Consider the following 24562-nt stretch of genomic DNA (forward strand, 5'->3'; position numbering starts at 1 on the left):
CATTAAGGGCAGAGCGTGGTAGAAGAGCGCAAGCATGCGCCTCTTACTTTCGTCTCCCGCAAGTGCATTGCCTCTCCAAGGCACCCTACCTGTTCCTTCAAACGTGCGGAGACCCTTCTAAGAGTCTCCAGTTGAGAGACTCAGCCATAAGTATTTTCTAATCATGGAGCACTCTGGGGAGCTAATTCAGAACTGGGCCTTTTGGGGCTCCGTAGCACAACAAGGGCCAAAAGAGGGAGAAAACGGAGATGAGGGGCTGCATTGCTTGAATCACGAGGGTTTATATATAATATATCGACTATAGAGCAGAGGTCCCCAAACTTGGCAACTTTTAAGACTGGTGGACTTCAACTCCCAGAATTCTCCAGCCAAGTGGCTGGAGAATTCTGGGCGTTGAAGTCCACCAGTCTTAAAGTTGCCAAGTATGGAGACCTGTGCTATAGAGGCTCCATTCTGATTTGCAACCCTTGGCCGCACAGCGCGGGGGTTTCTCCCGTGCCTTCCAGAGATGAGAAGTCCGTATTGTCCGTTGCCATAGCGCCCAGAGAACTTTCCTCTCCGAGTCCCCGTGCTTTGAGCCTATCCTTGTGGAATTCAATTGCATCATCGCCTCCGACGCGCTCTGTTGCTATGACTACTCTGGGCACTAAGCAGAAGGTTCCACCCTGCCCTCCTCCCACCCTCAATTTCCCTTCCCAGAAATAAAACGGCCCGCGCGCTTAGCTGCAGGAACTAGCTTGTAAGCAAGCGAAGCCGCCTCCGCTCCGCTCCAATAATGCAGCCTTGCTCTCGGCCTTGCGTCCTCCGGCGACGAGCTGCAGCGAGGGTACCGGGTGCAGCCTTGATTCCCGCCTGCCTTTCCCTCGTTTTGAACACACACACGCATCCATCTTGCAAGACTTGAACTCGCGAGGGGCAAAAGTTTGTTGCTTCACTTTTCCTCGCCTGGGGCTACAGGTGCCTCCCTCTGGCACTTTTTTTTAAATGAAACCCTCGGCGCCTGGAATGCAAAGCTGCGCCCGCTACGGGGGCCTCCGGCGTTTTGGCTGCCGGCCCCACGGACAGCTGAGAATGCTTGCAGGGGAAGCGTTTTTCGGCAAGGGACAAATGTGGAGAAGCGCTTCACCTGTTGAATTCCGCGCAGCTGTTAATGCCAGCTGCTGCTGCTGCTTCTGCTGCCACCGCCAGCATTCCCTCGCCCGCGGTGTCAAAATGCCTTTGTTCACCCCTTTCTCCCTTTTGGCTCGATTTCAGAATAACAAGAGTGGGAAGGGACCTCAGAGGTCTTCTAGTCCAACCCCCAGCTCAGGCCTATACCATTGCAGACAAATGCTCTTTTTTAAAACTTCCAGGGTCGCCTGCCCGTTTTTCTCTTCCAAACAACTCCGAACTCCAGTAGGTGGTAGCAGTCCCAGAGCGAGCGAGCGAGCGGACCAGCCAATTTCCCCATCTTCCCGGGAGATGGTAGAAGTAGCCCGTAGGTTTTTTGGAAGCCGTCTTCTCCCCTGAGTCCAAGCCACATTACCTCATGCTAAAGAACTCCCTGTCTGAAGAGCCGGGCTAAATATAGCGAGTGGAAGAGAGAGTGAAGGCTTGGGCAAGGAGGGAAGGGAGGGCTTTTCAACGAGGGGAGCGCTCCTCCTCTCCTTCTGCCCCCCCCTCAGCCCCCTCCCCCCGAATGCTGGGCTGATTCAGGATGCGCCCCCTTTCCCCCCGCTCCTTTCTAACCTGGGTCCATCTATCTGTGCCTCTCTCCCTCCACCTCCCCCCCCCGCAGATCCCAGGCCCGCGCCCTGAGCGCAGCATGCCCGCCCCGCTGCTCGCCCTCCTGCTTCTGCGCACCCTTCTGACTCGCCTGTTGCTGCTGGCTCGCAAGCGCCTCCTGCCGCTGCTCCGGCGCCTGGGGGCCCGCCTGACTTCTCAGCAGTCCCGCGAGGCCATCCTCACCTGCCTGCTCTGCCTCCTCAACCTGCGCAAGAAGGTGGACGGCGCCTGAAACGGACTCAGGGAGGGTGAGAGGGAGGGAGTCGCCGGCACCCCTTTCCCCCCAAATTTTCGGGGCTCGGAAGTGGCAATCCCGGCACCCACCTGTCACAACCCCGGAGCGGAGCCTGGTTCGGAGGAAGGCGAGACGTATCCTCCCAGCGCCCGGTTCTCTCATCAGAAGCGGCGTTTGGCTTCTCGTGGGAAAGAGGGCGCTCTTCCAAGCCAAGAGAGAAGGCGAACTCAAGAAGTATTTACCAACTGCACTCCTCTTAAGGAGAAGATTAAATTTTTTGATCTCATTTCTTAAGATCCGCCCGCCCTCCAAAAAAAACCCATTCCTCCCAACTTCCAGGCACTCTGAATAATTTTTCTCCTCTTTGCTCAGTAAGCCAAGGCCAAGTTCCCTCCCTCGATTCTACCCTCTCTTTCTCCCCGCCTTTGTTTTCCGGCAAAAACTGATCGATGAGTGAGTGACTTCCTCACAGAGCTAAGTACCACTGCCCAGAGACCTTGGCTCGGTGGCAGCTGTGTAACTTCTGCTAGAAAACCAAAGGAGGTTTGAAGTCCCCTCTGAACATTTGAAGGAGAAGTTTCACTTGTGAGGGAGCTCACAAACTGGACGCCTGAGGGAAAAGAAGAGCAGAACGGATCCAATGGGACATAGTCTCCACCTCTGAGTTTTTTTGCATGGGATGGAAGAAGCCAAGACAAACCTTGTCACTTCTGATTTTGCCTTTCTTTCTATGTTCTCCTACCGAAAGCAGTGGGAGTTTATCAAGACTTGTGTCCTAGCATTTTTCTAGGGCCCCTGTAAGGCTTGTGCTTGGGAGACAATGTCCGGTAGCACGGCAAGGAAGGTCCAACCGTTCACGATTAGCACCAAATTATCTCTACCCAAGTGTTCCCTGGAATTTCCAAGAGACAGCTGTACTGACATTCCTCTCGATGCTCTGAATAACCATGACTTGCACCAAAACCTCAATGAGTGTGTTTCCCTGTATCTGGCTCAGACGTCTCTGGAGCCTGCTGGAGAAAGATTTAAAAGTGCTAGTCCTATTGAAGAAGTGGTCACCAATGATGATTGCATCAATAGCAATTCGCTGTCCCGTTCCATTAAGAAGATTACTTTGTCCAACTGGCATGGAAAAGGTGGTTTAGGGGAAGAAGGGATATTCAGAGGCCCTTCCCACACCAGTGCGGAGAAAAACTACAACAACAACAACTGCAAAGCAGGAAAAGCACAATTCAAGGTAAGCCGTTCATTTATCTCCTCTTATTTTTCCTATGTTCTCCGTTCTGCACTTCACATCTTTCTACAGTGCCGGATTACACCTGGCTTTAAGATCTTTGTGCAAGCCATTGTGTGATAAGGAATCGCAAGTAGCTGGATTAAGGCTGATGGAGATCTGAAATTTAGGATCCCCCCCCCCCAGTGTTGGAGGAGGGAGACAATTTTCTGCAGAACTTGATCACATGGGGGTACAGTTTAATTCTTCCCACTGTCTGACATAATCAAACATGAACAAAGAATAATGCTTTTTCCTGGGGGTGGGGTGAGACACATGTGCTGCTTGAGTTCTACCTGATTTTTAGTCACTATTATTTAAAGTACTTTGCCTCTGATAGCATTTATCTGCAAGCAACTGCATAGTGAGCATCCCTCTGAGCCAGACATGGTAGCCTACTTTTACATAATTATCTTTCCATAGAACTCCTCTCAAAACTAGTAGTAGGACCTTGAGATTTCTGGTTCCATGTTATTATTTTTTCTAGTTCCATTTATTTCTTCCATTTCTTATCTCATGCGTTGGCTTATTCTCATTTTGTTTCTGTTTGGTTTTGTTGTGGAGATAATCTGTGGATGGTGTAATGAGACTATATTACTTCTGAACATGGTGGGACAAGTCTAGGAAAGGTTACTCATACAATTCGTAAGCATTTAAATATCCGTCTTCCAGCACTTTTTAAAACACAAGATTATGTCATTTCTGGATATGTATTATAAGAAAGCATCACGCCAAGTAATGCCAGGAAAGGCTTAGAAAATAACCTGTGTGTCGTAATCGTACTAGGACTTGAATATAAACAGATCCATGCTAAAGTTGGCTTTTATGTTTCTACAAGATTGTATTTTACAAGATTGTGTTGATGTTTATTCAGAGAAAGGGTTATGAGAGAGATTTGGAAATCTCAGAAAAGGTGTGCTGTTCGGCAAAACCTCTTGTCAGAAAGATGTCTAGGATCACTAGTTTTAACACTTCAGTTGTTTTGTAGCTACTTTCCTAAATGAACTGTAAGTATACATGGAAGAAAAAAATATTGAGGCCTGCTATGTGATAACATGTGATATCAGTTCTGTGAAATAATGAAACATGTTCCAATGGGATAAGTTGAGGCCACGTCATTCTGTTTTGGTTTTAATAAGGAAGATGGGATTTTTAAAAAGTTTCTCTGCAGGCATGACTAATCGTGTTATATCAGCCCCAAGGAAAGTGTTGCCCAAACTGACCTTGACCAAGATTCATTCTGAAAGCCTGTATGTGTTTCTCCAGCATTGTGCCTTATAAGAGATAGGTGAGTGCTTCTCATCCTATGGGATGATTGGTTTGATAGTTTGATACCGTTTGTATCTTCTCCAGCCGTAGAAGATTCTCCTTTGCCAGTTCATTCCTTGGTTGCAGTCTCCACATTCCAAAGTCAAAGAAAGACTGACTCGGTTCTTGTTTTCACATGTGCTCCAGGCTGCTGCTGCTTGTTGGATAGGATCAGATGGTGGGGGAGGGAGCCCTACCTCTGCAATCCAAGTGGAGCAGAACTGCAGGAAGGATGAGATCATCCTTGTGCTGACAGCCTTGTTTGCATGCAGATGATGGATTGAGGGAGCTTCGCATGTAAATAAAGCACTTAGGTCACCTGCAAGCTTATCTCCCCCAACTCTGGTCGGGGAGAGGCCAAGCTGGTCCCAGCTGGGGGAAATAGATATTGACTTCTTTGAACATTTCTCATTGCCATACATTATGGAATTAATAAACCATACATTATGGAATTAATAACTATTAAACGTTTACAAAAAAAACAACCTGTAAACAATAGAAATAAAGGATCATCTAGTCAGGCTTTCACCACATAAAGCAGAGAAATTTACTCCGTGGCTGAACTGCCTATTATTTACATGCCAAAGTGTTCTAAATCTTTTGTATCTTTTGCAGACAATATTCTAGACTTTCCCTTTTAGTGCACATGCCTTGACCTTCAGTCCCAGGGAAGACTATTTCTATTTAAATAAGCATGGAAATGGAAAGGGGTGCACCTTTCAAAACTGATTTAGAAAAATGCCGTGGGCCTCACCCAAGCTGCTGTTTTCAGACATCTTGAGCAATTCTGAAAAAAGAAACTCGAGTGCAGCTGAGGAATCCTATAATTAACCATTGTAACTTTGACGTGACTCCTAAAACAGCAACATGCTTTTTTTCAGGCTTCCATAGAAGAGAGATGTGCTCATGCTTCCAATTAGTCTGAGGCATTTCTTCCAAATTACTTTGGAGATGATGGAATAGTTAGCATTTATGTACTTAAGAGAGTTATGTGGTCTTGTGAGAGAATTTTCTATTTTCTGAGATCCCAGAGATCAAACTCTTTCAGTGAAATAGATATTAACAGATCAACAGAGTTGGGAGGGACCTTGTAGATCACCTAGTCCAACCCCCTGCCCAAGCAGAAGACCCTACACCATTTCTCACAAATGGCAGTCCAGTTTCCCCTTGAAAGCCTCCAGTGATGGGGCTGCCACAACTTCTGACAGCAGGATGTTCCATTGGTTGATTGTCCTCACTGTCAGAAAAATTATCCTTATTTCTACGTTGAATCTCTCCTTGATTAGTTTCCAGTTTTCCTTGTCTGGCCTTCAGGTGCTTTGAAAAATAGTTTGACCCCCTTCCTCTGTGGCAGCCCCTCAAATACTGAAACACTGCTATCATATCTCCCCTGGTCCTTCTCTTCACTAGACTAGCCATGCCCAGTTCCTGTAACCATTCTTTAGAAGCCTTCTCTGGACCCAACGGAGCTAGCAAATTATCGTCCTGTCTCCAACCTTCCTTTTTTAGCGAAGGTTGTTGAGAGTGTGGTGGCTCAGCAGTTCCCGCGTCACCTGGAGGAATCTGATTAGACCCGCGCCAGTCCGGCTTCCGACCCGGACACAGCACGGAGACGGCCTTGGTCGCGTTGGTGGATGATCTCTGGAGGGCAAAGGATAGGGGTTGCTCCTCTGTCCTTGTCCTATTAGACCTCTCGGCGGCTTTCGATACCATCGACCATGGTATCCTATTGCGCCGTCTGGAGGGGTTGGGGGTAGGAGGCACCGTGCTGCGGTGGTTCTGCTCCTACCTCTCTGGCCGGACGCAATGCGTGTTGGCAGGGGAGCAGAGGTCGACCCCGAGGCCCTTCACTTGTGGGGTCCCGCAGGGGTCGGTCCTCTCGCCTCTCCTGTTCAACACATATATGAAGCCGCTGGGCGAGATCATCCGTGGTTTTGGGGTGGGATACCATCTGTACGCTGACGACACGCAGCTGTACATTTCCACCCCAAACCACCCCAACGAGGCCGTCGAAGTGATGTCCCGGTGTATGGAAGCCGTGCGGGTCTGGATGGGGGACAACAGGCTCAAGCTCAACCCCTCCAAGACAGAGTGGCTGTGGCTTCCGACTTCCCGGTTCAACCAGTATATTCCATCTCTGGCCATCGGGGACGAGCAATTAGCCCCGGTGGAACGGGCGCGCAATTTGGGCGTCCTCCTAGATGCCCGGCTGGCTATGGATGACCATGTGGCAGCCGTGGCGAGGGGGGCGTTCCACCAGGTTCGCCTGGTGCACCAATTGCGACCCCTTTTGGACCGTGATGCCCTGCGCACAGTCACACACGCACTGGTGACGTCCCGCCTGGACTACTGCAATGCTTTCTACATGGGGCTCCCCTTGAGGTGCGCCCGGAGATTGCAGTTGGTCCAGAATGCAGCCGCGCGGGCAATTATGGGGAGAACGAGGTTCTCCCATATAACACCTCTCCTGCGCGAGCTGCACTGGTTTCCTGTGGCCTATCTGGTGCGCTTCAAGGTGTTAGTTACCATCTTTAAAGCGCTCCATGGCACAGGGCCTAGCTACCTGCGGGATTGCGTTCTGCCCCACACATCCCTGCGACCTATTCGCTCGCACAGGGAGGGACTTCTCCGGGTGCCGTCCTCCAGAGAGTGTCAGAGGGCGGCGCCCAGGAGTAGGGCCTTCTCTGTGATGGGCCCTACCCTTTGGAATGACCTCCCCCCAGACATTAGGACAACGACTGACCTCCGCTCCTTCCGCACGAAACTTAAGACCCACCTGTTCCGACTAGCCGGCCTGGCTTAATTTAGAGCTTCTCCACCTCTTGGGCATTTTTAATTTTTAATTTTTAATTTTAATTTTTAACTTTAACTATCATTGGGGTTTTTAATTGTTTTAAATTATTGTAATTTATTTATTTATTGTTCCACCTCCTCCATATTGTATCGTTGTAACCGCTGCTGGCGTACGTCGCCCCTTGTCCCTTGGGGGAGAGGGGGTGACTAAGAAGTCAAAATAATAAATAAAATAAATAAATATGTTTTAGTCTCCAATTCCCTAATCATCCTGGTTGCTCTTCCCTGCACTTTTTCTACAGACTCAACATCTTTTTTATAGCGTGGTGACCAAAACTGGATGCAATATTCTAAGTGTAGTCTTACTAGGACTTTATAGAGTGGTATTAATACCTCACCTGATCTTGATTGTAGGATTGCATTGGCTTTTTTTGGCTGCCACCACACATTGCTGGCCCATATTTAACTGGTTATCCATTAAAACTCCAATATCCCTCTCACAGTTACTGCTAGAAATATTGAAACAGTAAAGAACATTCCCCCATGTATTCTTCTAATAATCAAAGAGATTGGCTACCATTTTGTAAAGTGAAATTGAGCACCAAACTCATGAAGTTCATTAGAAACCTCCCGACTTTGGGACCAAGACTTTTAAGACAATTTCATGAGTGTCTTTGCAATGATACCAAAGTCATGTAAATATGTACATTAGTATGCCATTGTGCAAACAATACAATTATTCAATTTACATCAGTTGCCTCATGATGCAAATAGTTCCTTGCACCGCCACTCTCCAGGTGCCTACGGACACTTTAGTTTACCTAATCAAACCTTCATAGGGAGAAGGTATTTAAGGACCAAGCAATTTATTTCACACTACATAAATATAAGACAAGTTTCTTAGGTTTGTACTGTTGAAAACTCCAAAGTTGTTAACAAAGCAAATATTTATTTAGGTGGAGCTACCAACTGCAGTTTGCAAAAATCTGGATGAGCCCTAGATGGCAGCAGAGAAATACTGAAAACTGAGCTCACTGGGTTATAGATAGACCCTAATATTAAAAAGTTAGATTTTTTAAAAACCTTAAAAAGCTACATATTCAGAAAAAATAGTAATAAGGTAACTAAATATTTGAATATTAAAGTGTAGCTTCAGATATCAGAGATATTAAGTAGTATTTTCAATGTATTTTTGTTCTAATTCCTAGCTTCTATTAAATTGCTGTTGTACCCAAAAGTTATTAAGCATCAGGATTATATACATAACATACATACATAGCTCTAATTCTATCTTCTACTTTTATCCATGTCCTATTTATGTATGAGTCCATTTTCATTAAATATCCTATGACAATAGCAATTCCCCATCTTTGCTATAAATCATGCAATTACTGTCCTATTATTTGTTGCTTGCAGATTTGCAATGTCATTATTTTATGGTTTATTGCAAAGAAACCTCTTTATCTCACACTAGTAGCCTGAGAAACTTTGACATCTACATGTCCCTCCCATTCACTGAAATTTCTCTGCTATCTCTTCCCCACTGTCCTGAATATAATATGCACAGGTGTGTGTGTGTGTGTGTGTGTGTGTGTGTGTACAAACACACACACACACATCTTGTCACTTCTACTTCAGATAGTAGTGGTGGATCACAGGATATTTCAGTATTGGATATGCTGAGAGGAGTTTATAGGAGTTCAGCAATAAAGGAAAGGCAACAATTTCCAATGTTTAGAATACATACTTGTGGAATAAGTATTGTAATTTATTGTTTTCTCACGGATAAACAGTATGTGATGCTTCATCTGTTGTGAAGTCACCATTACTTTAATAGATTTTCTGTTCATATGAGAATTATGAAGGTCCTTTATATCTTCACTGCTAATAGAAGATAGATGTTGCCGAGAATAAAATGTTCTGAGATACTGGTGTTCTTTTGAATAAATTTTTTTATTAGTTTTACAAAGTTTTGAGGAAAAGGGTAATGGGTATGGTTACAAATTTTGACAGCTACATTATACAGGAAATGGTACTCCCCCCAGTTCTCATAAATTTCACATATTACTAAACAAGATAATTATTACTTAGCTATATTTTGACAGCTTGTTTTTACCTTATATCTTCCAATAATTTCAATCTATTTTATATCTAACAGAAAAAAAAATTCCCTGTATCAGCAATTGCATTATTTTTCTAGCTCACTTCTGTGATCTAAGTTTTCTCAATGTTGCCTCTTCACCCTCCCCCGCCCCCCGCCAGCGAAGCTTCGGCACCTCCCGTGTCTTGTGTGTCTCGTGTAGTATCATCAGCTTTATCTAGGAGAGCTTTGTTTTTTTCTATGAAGGCCTCCGCCTCCGTAGTTGTATTAATTCTGACTCTACTGCCCTCCCAGAATATCAGCATACCTTCTGGCAAAAGCCACCAGAACCAAACCCCTTTTTCAAATAGTTTTTTTCGCTAATAGCGCATATTTTTTTCTTTTATCTCTAACTTTCTTTGGGATTTGTTTTAGGATACTGGTGTTCTAATTTGTCCTGGCTACATTTGACCATTGGTTATTGTGTCTGATTTATTTATTCTTCTCTTTCCATATCCACATGCTAAATCTTTGTGTAAGAATGAAGAACTGTGTTCAAACTGTATTTTTTTAAAAAAAATCAATAATTTAAAAAAAATACTGATCATTTCTTATGAAAATGAGTGAAAGAAAAATTTAAGCAATGTGTATTTCATTTTCTCATGATCACCCATGGGCTTGCAACATAGCAACAGTTAATGGGAGGAAACCTTGTTAAAAATCATCTTTCATTGACCATCATTGGGGTGCAATGCTCATCTTGAAGCAGGGGTGTCAAACTGGCAGCCCATGGGCCAGAAGTGTTACACAGAGGCCACGCCCTGGCTCTGCAAAGGCAAAAAAAGTCCTGATACATCACATGACGCGATTGAGTTTGACATCTGTGTCTTAAAGCATAATCAGGATGAGGATTTGATAAAACAGTAAAATTGAAAAGTCTGAATTTTCCCATTGAACCGTAGCAGCTTAGTGCCTAGCTAAGTAGCTACTAGCTACTTATTCTCCAGTGATTTTCTATAATTGGGACATAATCAGAGGTGGTATTCAGCTGGTTCTGACCCGTTCTGGAGAACCGTTAGCAAAAATGTTGAATAGTTCAGAGAACCAATAAATACCACCTCTGACTCGCCCCACCCCCATTCTCTGCCTCCCAAGTCCCAGCTGATTGGAAGGCAATGGGGATTTTGCAGTAACCTTCCCCTGGAGTGGGGAGGGAATGGAGATTTTATAATATCCTTCCCCTGCCATACCCACCAAGTCACACCCATCAAGCCACACCATGCCCACCAAGCCATGCCCATAGAACCAGTAGTAAAAAAAAATTGAATCCCACCACTGGACATAATAAATCTTCACTATGCTAATTTTTCCTACAGGTGTTTCTCAGAAAAGAAGTGGAACCCAAGGAAGAAAAACAGAATGTGAGAAGCCCCCAGGCTGGTGACTATTCTCTAGCTGGCAGAGTTGCACCTTTTGTGGTAGGTTTCTTTTACATCCTGCCAAGTTAAAGAACATTACTGTATATTGTTGGATTCAGTTGATGATTAGGAGTGGAGCTTGACTCAGAAAACACTGGACTTTGTACATGAAGGATTGGAATTCTTGAACATCAGTGTGGATTTGAGCCTATCCTTACCTGAAGCAGGTACTTAATCTAATCCTTGCTAGTCTCCTAAGTAACAAAAGATTGCCTAGCTTGGTGAACATTTCCAGCATCCATAAATTCCATTAGATATTCAAATCCTTGTTTATTGACATTATCTTTGGATGCTGGCTTGCATGAGATTTATCTATAAACAAAGAGGCACCTCTTCTTATATATATAGCTTATGTTTGATTTTAGCTTTCAGCTGATGCTTTTTGTAATGCTTCTGAGAAAGACTTTTTTCCTCGTATAATGGCTAACATCTTGCTAGATAGTAGTCAATAAATACACAAATCTTTTGATGCAATTACCATCTTCATATTTAAAATCTTGTTATAAGTTCTGCTAGTCCTTTTGTGGAAATTATTTTTGTGTCTTCATCCGTTGAAGTCTTGCCTTTCCACCCAAGATGTTAAATTTTGGAGGAAAAAGATGACAATCCATTGAAGAAGTCTGTAAATCATATCCATATCCTCCCAAACTGTAACCAAACTATTCTCCATATCCTTTTTCATTAGTAACTAAAGAGGCTTCTATAGAAGATTTAGAGTGTGGTGGGGACTTCTCCGTTTCTTCTATAACTGATGCTTTGTACTGGAAAAGTATAGGAAGTACAGGAAGTAAAGGAAGGAAGTGCAAGATTCCCATTCTGACCTAGAAATAAAATCAGGAAGTATATAACTCTCAATGTATCCATATTCTTCTGAATTTTAAGGCTTTCCCCTAGCAGTATCTCTCTTTGTTATCAGGTGAGGCTGTCAAGGTGCTAAAGCTAAACCAAAGATAGAGGCACCGTAGGTAGATAGTTCTTCTGAAGTCTGGCGAACTGGTGTTGAACCTACTTTAGTTAGGAGTTACAGTTGTCACCTTATCTGCACAGAAATCATTTTTGCCCTAGTGATCCACACACTGACAGCATTCTGTTTCCATTAGTAATACACTGTATATTGTGTGTTGGTCTGCAGGTTGAAACAACTTGGCAGCATCAACATCAGTAAATCAGATGACCAGCTTCTTCCTCTGTGACTTTCTTAAATTCTTTCAGAATCATTATGCCCCTGCAAAGCTACTTTATCTAAAACTAAAATAGAAATTTGTTCAATATTAACTAAAAGTGTGCTCTATTTTCTATTGTTGAATGGGAAAGTATTACTTGAAAAGAGGAATCAGTGTGCAGTATGTTATGTACAAAAGTGGTGAAGAGGGAAGATTTACAGATTCTCACAACAGAGAAAATACAAACATTCATAATCTGATCATGAAGTCTGCTTCTTAGAATTGGATAGACTATGATGCATCAGGTTGTTTGCTAGGTATAGATTCTCCGTTTTTATAAGCCACTTTAAGTTACAAGGAGGTGTAGTTCTAAAGAGAATCACTGAGAAAATCTCCATTGGAGAAGATAATTAACACGGTCTCATTTAGTCTCTGTGGAACAATCTGATTGTCTCAGGGACTGCTGTGGGTTCACAGGATTTGACATAGTGCAAAACTCACGATTTCCCCTCTTTTCATTACGACAGAAAGCAGCATTAACCTTGGCGTTTATAGCTTTTCTTTGCAAGAGTTATTTACAACTTGGTAACTACATTCCATTCTTTGCTTGGCTTACGGCCATCATGGTTCAAGATTTAAAATGCATTGTAAAATGGACCTTTTCCTTTACTGCACTAGATATTATGCAGCCTGTGTGTAATTTGTATGCATTCTACAGTATTGGTTTAACAATGTGTACCCGCACATATACACTTCACTATTTCTAAATATTCTTCCCACTTTTTATTTGGGAAAAAAGTAAGGAGCTAAATGTACTGGCCAACATACCCTTTTAGGCTGGCATAAGCTTTCTGGTCGATATAGCTTCACATCTTCCATTACTTCAGCCTCTGCAGTGGCTAGAAAGGAACTCACAGCACCTTCTCCTCTTTGGATCGACTCTTCTCAACAACCAACAAACTACCTCCTCAGGTTGCCAGCCATTAGTCCTCCTTCCAATTCTACAAGTTCTCTTTTCCAGCAGACTTTTTTATTTTCTTAAGTCTTCTTTTCTCTGCCAACTCGGTATCTGCCCCACCCTTCTCCTATGGGAAACGTCTTTTGGAACACCAAGCTATCATTCCTTTTACTTTCCAACCACAAAACAAAAGAGTATCTGTTTTAGATGCTTGCATGAATTGGTGACGGGCTTTCAGGAAGGTATGGGCTCATGTATGCTGATCAAATGAAAGTGAAATAAATACAATCAATCTTGAAAAACAGAAACGGGCCACCCACGTGCCTTCTACCACATGCAGCTCATACAGCTTTTAGGAAATATCGATCTGAACCTCTGATTGTGCTAGCCAAGTAATAAAGGTACATTTTCCAACCATTTTTTTCAGCAGGGGGTAAAAACAAAACATTTAAAATGGTATACAATCCTCCTGTTAACTTAAAGCACCAAGCTGTCTATCTCATCCACCCAAACAGTCTCTGTTCTGTTAAATTTCAATAATGACTTTGCAGTTTTTGATTGCTTTTTTTTTTTTAAAATGCACCTCCTCAAACTCCATAACTTAGTATTAAACCAAGTAGCATTGTGGTTTCTTATAAAAGACTTTAAAAAAAAAACCTGCGTGCTTGATAAACAGCATGTATCAAGTTGTAGAATTGGTTGGATACACGTTGCCAAAACTAATTTGCCAACTGCCTTTCTGACATCTGAATACAGCATTGTCCCATCTCATTTGTGAGCAGGTGTATCTAGTGATACAATCTAGAAGACCTGTTGCAAAACAACACATGATGTCCAAGTATCTGCAGCCAACATAAGTGAGCAGGGTATTGTCTTATTAATATTACACACTGCTGATTCCAAGAGGACGTGACAAACAACTTAGTCTGGAACCATAAGCTGATGCCAGATGTCGGGACACAGTTGCCGTCTGCTGACCCTCTACTGTCTCAAAGGCTTTTGCCCATGACAGTCCCTTTTTTGTGTTTCTGCGCAGAGTGGCCTTCTTGTTCCTTTTCAACCTCCCTCCTTCTTTCCTGCCAGACAGAAACTCATTTCTGGGGAAACTTTCATGGGAGGAAATGAATTAAGTTACTAAGCAAATCCATAAGCTTATCTCAGTGGAAAATTGAGCAGGACACGCAGCATGGGGAATGACAACTAGGACTCTCTGTGACTTGTTGCCCTCCAGATGTGTTGGATTGCTTCTCGTTATTTTAGCCAGTTGGTCAAATGTCATGCTGACGGGGAAGAATGACAGTCATCGTTCAGCAAGTTTTATTCTATTGATTTCTAAAATTATTAGTTACATGGTAGCGATGGTGCATGGGATGCGGTGGCTCAGTGGCTAAGACGCTGAGCTTGTCAATCAGAAGTGTCGGCAGTTCAGCGGTCCAAATCTCTAGCGCCACATAACAGAGTGAGCTCCCGTTACTTGTCCCGGCATCTGCTAACCTAGCCGTTTGAAAGCATGTAAAAATGCAAGTAGAAAAATAGGAACCACCTTTGGTGGGAAGGTAACAGCGTTCCGTGCACCTTCGGCATTTAGTCATGCTGGCCACATGACCACAGAGAAGTCTTCGGACAGCGCTGGCTCTTTGGCTTTGAAATGGAGGTGAGCACCACCCCCTAGTGTCAGGAACAACCAGCACATATGTGCAAGGGGAATCTTTACCTTTAGCGATGGTCCACAGGACAAAATGCATGCTAAAATATAAAATCACAATAAATACAATTAAAAATAACTCCAAGTCCATAAAACATTAAAGCGTCTCCTGAAAACATTTCTATTTAAAATGAACTCATAGTAGTAACATTGCAGAAAATGTAAAGCCCTGGAAAAAAATAAACATATATTTATGTGGTGCTGAATATGAAGCAGAATAGCTGGGGCCCTTTAGGGAGGGTATATTTCATAGAAGATGACTAATATTAAAGTTTGCTTCGATAGAGTCAATCATTCAACACATCTCAATATACAGTGGGAGAGCATAACTTCCAGTTATCACACTAAGTCCTGCCCAATGGTAGGAATATTCAATCATGGAAAGGTTATAATGAAGGACTCTTTTGCCGATGGCATTTCTTTAATGGTGGCCTTTTGCAATGTGCTTCCAGATTGCCTAAGCAGTTGCATAAAATTAGCCTGATTTACCACCCAGTGCAGCTTGCTATTCACTGGGAATTAGCTTTGTTCATTCTCTTCTATTCTGATTCAAAACATCTCTGTACTATAATGGGCCTCATGGTGTTAGGCATTATTAAATCTTTACTTTTAATAAAGTACTTTATTTACAAAGTTCTTTAATTACTTTGCAAAGATATGAGAATGCTGTTGCTTTTGGGGCTTAAACTCAGATATGTATGATTGAAAAAAAACTGAACATTTCATATATTATGGGGAGAATTTTAACTAAACATTGCATTGTACAACATTACATTGTTGCCTTTTGCGGTGTAGCCACAGGATCACATTTTCTCTATAGAGGAGATACTGTATATACTCAGATGTATCATATTCCTCAGTTGTTTTATGTGTCATTTGTTGATCTACAAATGTTTTCAATGAAAGTTTCTACAATTTACTGTCAGTACTCATGATTTTAAGATGCCCGGAGTTAAACAAAAGAACAAAAAAAGCCAAAATATTGAGTGGGCTTTGAGCTGCCTATCTCTGTTCCACGTGTATGGTGACTATTTTCCCATCATCACTGACTTCTATTTCCTGTGCTGTAGTTGGGGATTTATTTATTTATTTATTTTATTGAACTTATTAGTCGCCCCCTCTCCCCACAGGGACTCGGGGCGACGTACAGAGCAATAATCAAGATAGCACCATATATCGTGCAGAGGAGGTAAAAATAAGTCCATAAATAAGCATACTTACAAAGTTTAAAACCCAAAAATATTAAAAACAATATTTCCCATTATAAAAAGACCTGGGGTGGCAAGATTGTAACGTTATGCCAGGCCGGCTTGACAAAACAGGTAGGTCTTCAGCTTCATACGGAAGGAGCGAAGATCGGTTGTTGTCCGGATGTCTGGGGGGAGGTCATTCCAAAGGGTAGGGCCAACCACAGAGAAGGCCCTACTCCTGGGCACCGCCCCCTGGCACTCTCTAGAGGACGGCACCCGGAGCAACCCCTCCCTGTGTGAGCGGGTGGGTCGCAGGGATGTATGGGGCAGGACGCGATCCCGCAGGTAACTAGGCCCTGTGCCATGGAGCGCTTTGAAGATGGTAACCAGTACCTTGAAGCGCACCCGGTAGGCCACAGGAAGCCAGTGCAGCTCGCGCAGGATAGGTGTTATATGGGAGAATCTCGATCTCCCCATAATAACCCGCGCGGCTGCATTCTGGACCAACTGCAGTCTCCGGGCGCACCTCAAGGGGAGCCCCATGTAGAGAGCGTTACAGTAGTCCAGGCGGGACGTCACCAGCGCGTGAGTGACTGTGCGCAAGACCTCCCGGTCCAAAAGGGGCCGCAACTGGCGCACGAGGCGAACCTGGTGGAACGCCCCCCTTGCCACGGTCGCCACGTGATCTTCTAAGGTCAGCCGATCGTCAAGGAGGACGCCCAAGTTGCGCGCCCCTTCCACCGGGGCTAATTGCTCATCCCCAATGGTCAGCGATGGAGTATGCTGATTGAATCGGGAAGCCGGGAACCACAGCCACTCTGTCTTGGAGGGGTTGAGCCTGAGCCTGCTGTCATCCATCCAGACCCGTACGGCTTCCAGACATCGGGTCATCACTTCGACAGCCTCGTTGGGGTGGTTTGGGGTGGAAATGTACAACTGAGTATCATCAGCGTACAGATGGTAACTCACCCCAAAACCACGGATGATCTCGCCCAGCGGCTTCATATATATGTTGAACAGGAGAGGCGAGAGGATCGACCCCTGTGGGACACCACAAATGAGGGGCCTTGCGGTCGACCTCTGCTCCCCCGTCAACACACATTGCGTCCGGCCAGAGAGGTAGGAGTGGAACCACCGTAGCACGGTGCCTCCAACCCCCAACCCCTCCAGCCGGCGCAATAGGATACCATGGTCGATGGTATCGAAGGCCGCCGAGAGATCTAATAGGACAAGGATGGAGGAACAACCTCCATCCTTTGCCCTCCAGAGATCATCCACCAACGCGACCAAGGCCGTCTCCGTGCTGTGACCGGGTCGGAAGCCGGACTGGCGCGAGTCTAGATAATCAGCTTCCTCCAGGTGACGCGGAAACTGCTGAGCCACCACACTCTCAACAACCTTTGCTAAAAAAGGAAGGTTGGAGACAGGACGATAATTTGCTAGCTCCTTTGGGTCCAGAGAAGGCTTCTTGAGCAGGGGCCTGACCACCGCCTCTTTCAAGGCGGCCGGCATCCGGCCCTCCCCCAACGAAGCGTTCACCAGTCCCAGTAGCCAGCCTCGTGAGCCCTCCCAGGAGGCCAGCACCAACCAGGAGGGACACGGGTCCAGTAAACATGTGGTGGCCCGCAGTCGCCCGCGCAACCTGTCCAAATCTTCGATGACAACAGGGTCAAACTCCTCCCAGCATGGTCTCTCAAGACTAGTCTCGGACGTCCCCACTGGAGCACTGGAGTGGGTCCAACCTCTCCGGATATGATCGATTTTATCCTGCAGGAACTCTCCAAATTCCTCTGCCCTGCCCTGCAATGGGGGGTCCCGCTGCTCCTGTGACAGAAGGGAGCGGGTCACCCGAAACAGGGCAGCAGGGCGGTTCTCTGCGGACGCTATAAGAGTGGCACAATACAGACGTTTGGCCACTCTTATTGCCACAAGGTAGGTCCTTATGTAGGCTCTTACCTGTGTTCGGTCAGCTTCGGAGCGGGAGGATCTCCACTTACTCTCCAGGCGTCTCCTAAGGCGTTTCATCGCCCTTAGCTCCCCGTTAAACCAGGGGGCCCGGGTCGATCGTGGCCGTCGGAGAGGCCGCAAAGGCGCCACCCGGTCCAAGGCACCGACAGCCGCACTATTCCATGCAGCTACCAGGTCCTCAGCCCGGGGGCGGGACAGGTCAGCAGGAATTGGCCCAAGCTCCGCCTGGAACCTATCCGGTTCCATCAGGCGCCTGGGGCGGAACCATCTGGGATAATCTGGTTCCGCCTCCCCGCGGTGGGGAGTAGCGCCAGGGAAGTCCAGCTGGAGAAGTGAGTGATCTGACCATGACAGGGGCGTGATGACTAAATGCCCTCTTCCCAGATCACTCGTCCACTGGTCGGAGACAAACACAAGATCCAGAATGTGGCCTCGCTCGTGAGTGGGGTCCTGAATTACTTGAGTCAGACCCATGGCTGTCATGGAAGCCATGAATTCCCGGGCTACCTCGGATGCCTTTCCCGTTGACGGCAAGTTGAAATCCCCCATCACTAGTAGTTTGGGGGTCTCAACCGCCATCTCCGCGATCCGCTCAAGGAGCTCGGGCAGGGCCGTTGATGTATGGCAGGGAGCCAGGTATACTATCAACAGGCCCAACTGACTCCCTGGGCCCCACTTTACGCCTAGAGACTCACAACCAGATGTCTGCGACACAGTGAATTCTCTCGGCGCCAGATCGTCCCGGATGATAATTGCTACCCCCCCACCCCTGCCTTGGGCCCGTGGCTGGTGGAATACACGGTAACCTGGAGGGCACATTTCCCTGAGGGGCAACCCCCCCTCTGGGCCCAACCAGGTTTCCGCTATTCCTGCGAGGTCCGGCTCCCCCTCTGTGATCAAGTCACTGATGAGGGGGGCCTTGTTAACCACGGACCTCGCGTTACATAACATCAGCCTAAGGCCCAGGCTCTGCTGATCCTGTCCACCTAGTCTGCGGGGGTTGGTACAAGCGACCGGGCGTATCCAGTGGCCCCGGTCTCCCAACCGACTATACGTTCTTCTGGTGTCCTTGCGCCTGCCCCTCCCTACGACCGTCGTGATTGGAATTCCCCTTATAGGAATGTTATTTCCTCCCACCCGCTCCGCTTTCGCTTCGGGATCCTTTTAGGTCTTATTTTACAAAAGTGGCTTTAAAGCCTTGTTGGTCTGTGTTTTATCTTTAAAGCCCTATTGATCTCTTACCACCAATGGGACTTGAGGTAGAGTATTTGCAATGTTAGACCTCCCTAGTATTTTGTTGCTGGAGTTTTGGCTGAGTCTCCATAGAGGTCACTTTTATACTTGCCAGTCCCCTAGCCGTCTTGGAGCAGGGACAAAACATTGTGTCATTGCAGAGCTCAAGAACAAAGCTTGGAAGCTATTCAGGGCTGCCATTCGATGAGTTGCTTAAAATAAGTGTCTTTAGTCAGCCTTTCAGGAGCCGAGTCTAAAGCTCATTTGTAAAGCAGGCAGGCATGAAGTCATGCTTTTGTTTTAGAAATTCAGGAGAAATTGCTTTAGCTTCTCTTGGAGCCTGAGGGAAAGAAAGCTAGGATAGTGGAATTAGGAGAAATTTAACATAAAATTTAAACATAACAATTTTGGGAGATGTTGCTTATGTAACAACCTCATCGTTTGCAGTCTTCGGAATGGCTTTTGGAGAAATGCTCCACAGTCAATGGGATAAGGCTGAGCCAAATGAACAGTCCTCTCCTTATAAACCAGATTCTTGTATTCAGTGGAAATGCAAACACTCTGATGGATTTCAATGAACCAAAGTAATTCAATGGACACTCTGATGCAAGCTGCAGTGGGCTCAAAACTGCTCAGGGAGCTTGTATGGGCTGCATTCTTATGCCATTATGTAAAGGACAAATACTACAGCGGAACAGAAATCTGCTGAGAAGCAGGATATCAAGCAAATTAATAACCAAGCCAGCTTTCAGGAAGGTAAGGACAGCTTAAAACGTTTGTGTTCAAAATATAATTCCTGAAACTAAATAAAGGTAGTCCTCAACTTACAAACAGTCCATTTAGCGATCGTTCAATGGCAGTGAAAAAAGTGACTTAGGACCGTTTTCCACAATTGCAACCTTTCCAGCATCCCCCGGTCACGTGATCAAAATTCAACTGTTTGGCAACTTATTTAACCTTATGACTGTTGCTGTAGCCTAAGATCATGTGATCACCTTTTGGAATCTTCTGACAAACAAAGTCAATGGGGAATCCAGATTCCCTTAACAACCATGTCATTAATTTATCCACTGTGGTGATTCACTTAACAACTGTGGCAAGAAGGGTCGTAAAATGGGGCAAAATGTACTTAACAAATGTCTCACGTAACAACAGAAATTTTGGGCTCAACGGTAGTCATAAGTCGAGCACTACCTGTCAAGGCAGCCTCCCTCAGCAACCAAGAAAGAAACCACTCAACTCCATTTTTTAGAATTAAGAGTACTTTTACTGGTTATGAGTAGATAGCAGCTAAGCAAAGCAAGATCTGAGGCAAAAACATACGTAATCATAAATATCAATATGTGACCCAACTCCCTCCCCCTGGCAACCCCATCCCACAGTCCAATCCGCACACCCCACCGGTGTCATATGGGTTTCATCTTCAAAAAGCATCATCAGGTTGGTATGGTGGCCAGTTGGCCTTGGCGGCAAATCCACTATCTGCAGCATGCGCAGTAGATGGTGAGAACAAACCTCCCTTTTCCACTCACTCCTGTACTGAAAGCTTCCCCTCCCAAATACCACATCACCCCCCTCCCCGTTTCAATGGCAGCCGAAAGCAAGTAGCAAAGCAGAGGCTGACACTACCTGTAGTAGTGTTTAAGTATTTTTCAGCTATGGGTACAAAGAGTGAGATGGGGGAAGCCTACATCTAATATCAAAACATGTATAGAGTGAACAGTGTACTAAATTCTCCTCAGGTTTCCACCTAAGACTCTTGCCATAATTTTCATTTTTTTAAAAACCCTGGTCACATTTCTAGTTTCAGAATTCAGTTAATTCTTTTACTGATGCAAACACACACAATTTCAGATGCAAAATGGACATATTTTATAAAAAAAAACTTTTTTTAAAAAATAATAAATCAACAAACATTAAATTTGTCACCCCCCTACTTCATAATGTAGTGTGTATCAATGAAGATACAATTAACTGCTGAGCAATTACAGCTTTATGACCAGAACTATTTTATTGTTCTTTCAAGCCAACATAAGCATGAGGATAAAGCAGCATGGCTGTAATGTCAGTCATTATTAGCATCTGATGCCATCAAGTATGGTAATATTACTGTAGAAAGCCTAAACCTGGGATTACCTGATTTGAGCTGCCAAAATTCAGATTAGCACTAGATAGTAGCAAAGAGTTGGTTTTGCATATCTCTTTCCTGCCATCTAAAATGGCTGCCTCATGCAAAAAATGAATGAAGTGTACAGGTAGTCCTCAACTTAACAATCGTAATTGAGCCAGAATTTCTGTTGCTAAGTGAGACATTTGTTAACTGAGTTTTGCCCCATTTTATGACCTTCCTTGCCACACTTGTTAAGTGAATCACTGCAGTTCTGAAGTTAGTCACGAGGTGGTTACATGAATCTTTCCCACCTGACTTTGCTTGTTAGAAGGTCACAAAAGGGGCTTACATGATCCTGGGACATTGCAATCGTCATAAATACGAGTCAGTTGCCATGCATCTGAATCAGTGGTGGGATTCAGCCAGTTCACACCTATTTGGGAGAACCGGTTGTTAAGTTTCAAGCAGCTTGGAGAACCAGTTGTTGGAAGAAACCTCATTTTGTTTTTTCCCACTTTACAGGGCTAATCCTGTAAGGAAGGCAGGAAATATTCTGGTGTTGTTTCTAGCCTCATCTTTATTGCCCTGCTTACAGAAACTGCCTCTCCGTTTAACCCGTATTACATTGTAACAGCTAAGGCGAAGCACCCATCAACCTGAGTGACGTTGAGGTAGCCACGCCCATCCAGTCACATTACCACCGAGCCACAACTACCCAGCTGGTCATTAGGGCAGAGAACCGGTTGTTAAATTATTTGAATCTTGCCACTGATCTGAATTTTGATCAAGTGACCAGATGGATGTTGCAATGGTCGTAAGTGTCAAAAATGGTCATCCGAAGTCATTTTTTTCAGTGGTGTTGTAAACTCGAAATCAGGGGTGTCCAAACTTGGGAACTTTAAGACTTGTGGACTTCAACTCCCAGAATTCCCCAGCCAGCCATGCTGGCTGGGGAATTCTGGGAGTTGAAGTCCACAAGTCTTAAAGTTCCCAAGTTTGGACACCCCTGCACTAAATGAACTGTTGTAAGTCAATGACTACCTGTATTTGGGACACATTCATACAAAGCTTCTGTCCCAATTCAAAAGCAGCTACAGGCCTTTATAATCCTACCGCTTTGGCTAAATTGGCAGCTTACCTGATTTATTTCTTTTTAGCTCTAAAATAACCCTAACCACATAAATGCTTGCTTTTTTCCCCCTAAATATGACATTCCACATAATTTATGGGTATTCCATTTCCTCCCTGGAGCAAAACCCTTGTTTTCTGAGCCTCAGCCACCACCGAGGTCTTTTAAAAGGAATATGTCCGTGATTCCATTGTGAAATTGTCAAGATTTTGACAATTTCCCTTTCTCTTTCCAGTGGACCAGGACTTGGAAAATACCCAACTTTTTAAAAACTTTTTTTTTCCTCTTTCCCTTTTATGTGGAATAGGGAGATGAGATTTTGATTACTCCCAAGGCAGAGGAAAAAAGCCCCTTACAAGGAGTTCTTGTTCAAATTGCCTAAAAATTAAGAATTTTCTTTAGAATTTTCAGGGTATTCTTGCACCTAACATCTGCAATAGGAGACATTAGGAAAAGTTGCAAAAGTTATGATTAGATATGCTACCCTTGCAACAAGAGAGATTTTTTCGTATAAGAGGAATGGTAACTTCACTTCGTTACAAATTCTCACATATTTACATAAGAAAAAGTATAGATATATATATATATATTAAAGATCTAGGGTGGCAGGGAGGACTATCAATTTAATTATTTGGGTGGAAATGAGATTTTGTTGTAGGTTTAAGGTTTATTAAATTTATAGACCGCCCCCTCTCCCCGTAGGGACTCGGGGCGGTGTACAGACCGTTCATGTTCAAGACAACAAAACATAACATAAGACATCAAACAAAACAACGCACACATACCGTCTGTGTATAAAACCCAAAACCAATTTAAATAATTAAAACAATTTTAAAAACCCGTTTAAAACCCCAATTTAAAATTTAAAAAGCCATCCAGGAAGGTTAGTAATAGATGTTCCCTGTAAATACAATTACAATTAGGCCAGGCCGGCTAATCGAAACAGGTGGGTCTTGAGTTTCTTGCGGAAGGAGCGGAGATCCGAGGTGGTTCTAATATCGGGGGGGAGGTCGTTCCAGAGGGTTGGGCCCATCACAGAGAAGGCCCTATTCCTAGGCACCGCCCGCCCGCACTGTTTAGCGGAAGGTACCCGGAGGAGACCCTCTCTGTGAGAGCGGATTGGTCGCAGGGCTGTATGGGGTAGAATGCAATCCCGTATTTGTTCATGAGCAGGAAGTAACTTAATTGGGCCTCTGATTGAATGACTTTGGGGTTTAGGTGGTTTTTTTAGTCTTCTGCTAGTTAGTTGGAGGAAGCACTGATTGGCTCATTGTCTTCTCAGCACCTTCTTGGTGTGCTTAAGTCAGCAAGAGTGAAGATGGTTGGCAAAACGTTGAACAGTTTTGGAGGGATTGGGTAAAATGTCCATGGGGATTCTCAGTCATCCAGATTACGGTTGTCTCAAAGGTGCTTTTTCAAGTGACAACTAGACTTTCTTGATTCTCTTTGAAGACGCTTCGTTTCTCATCCAAGAAGCTTCTTCAGTTCTCACTGGATGGTGGGAAATGGAAGTATTTATATTCCTTGCAGACAGCTGGTCATTTGTATTCTTTTAGGGAGTCCTTGAGGCTACTTGGAGTTCTATCTGTGTCCTCAGGGTTACCTGCATAGTGCAAATGGGTGTGGAGCCTTCTTGGAACTGCTGAAAGGACTGCGTTGTAGGTTAGAGATAGATGATACAATACAATACAATAGCAGAGTTGGAAGGGACCTTGGAGGTCTTCTAGTCCAACCCCTGCCTAGGCAGGAAACCCTATACCATTTCAGGCAAATGGCTATCCAGCATCTTCTTAAAGACTTCCAGTGTTGGGGCATTCACAACTTCTGGAGGCAAGCTGTTCCACTGATTAATTGTTCTAACTGTCAGGAAATTTCTCTTCAGTTCTAAGTTGCTTCTCTCCTGGATTAGTTTCCACCCATTGCTTCTTATTCTACCCTCAGGTGCCTTTGATAATAGTTTGACTCCCTCTTCTTTGTGGCAACCCCTGAGATATTGGAACACTGCTATCATGTCTCCCCTAGTCCTTCTTTCTATTAAACTAGACATACCCAGTTCCTGCAACCGTTCTTCTTGTGTTTTAGCCTCCAGTCCCCTAATCATCTTTGTTGCTCTTCTCTGCACTCTTTCTAGAGTCTCCACATCTTTTCTACATCGTGGCGATCAAAACTGAATAC

General features: G+C 44.7%; 1 protein-coding gene across 2 annotated transcripts in view; it reads left to right on the plus strand.

Moving 5' to 3' along the window:
• The first annotated feature begins 2468 nt into the window (after positions 1–2468).
• LOC309386354 (uncharacterized protein) overlaps positions 2469–24562 on the plus strand; it is a 79925-nt gene continuing 57831 nt past the window's right edge. For both annotated transcript variants that reach the window (XM_081941623.1, XM_081941624.1), the window contains exons 1-2: positions 2469–3236; positions 10830–10931. In XM_081941623.1, the coding sequence (XP_081797749.1) occupies positions 2820–3236; positions 10830–10931 (519 nt within the window). In that variant the 5' untranslated portion in view covers positions 2469–2819. The remainder of the gene's footprint in view (positions 3237–10829; positions 10932–24562) is intronic.

This window comes from Natrix helvetica (genome assembly GCF_964273705.1).
Source record: "Natrix helvetica genome assembly, chromosome: 2".
In the NCBI taxonomy this organism is placed as follows: domain Eukaryota; kingdom Metazoa; phylum Chordata; class Lepidosauria; order Squamata; family Natricidae; genus Natrix; species Natrix helvetica.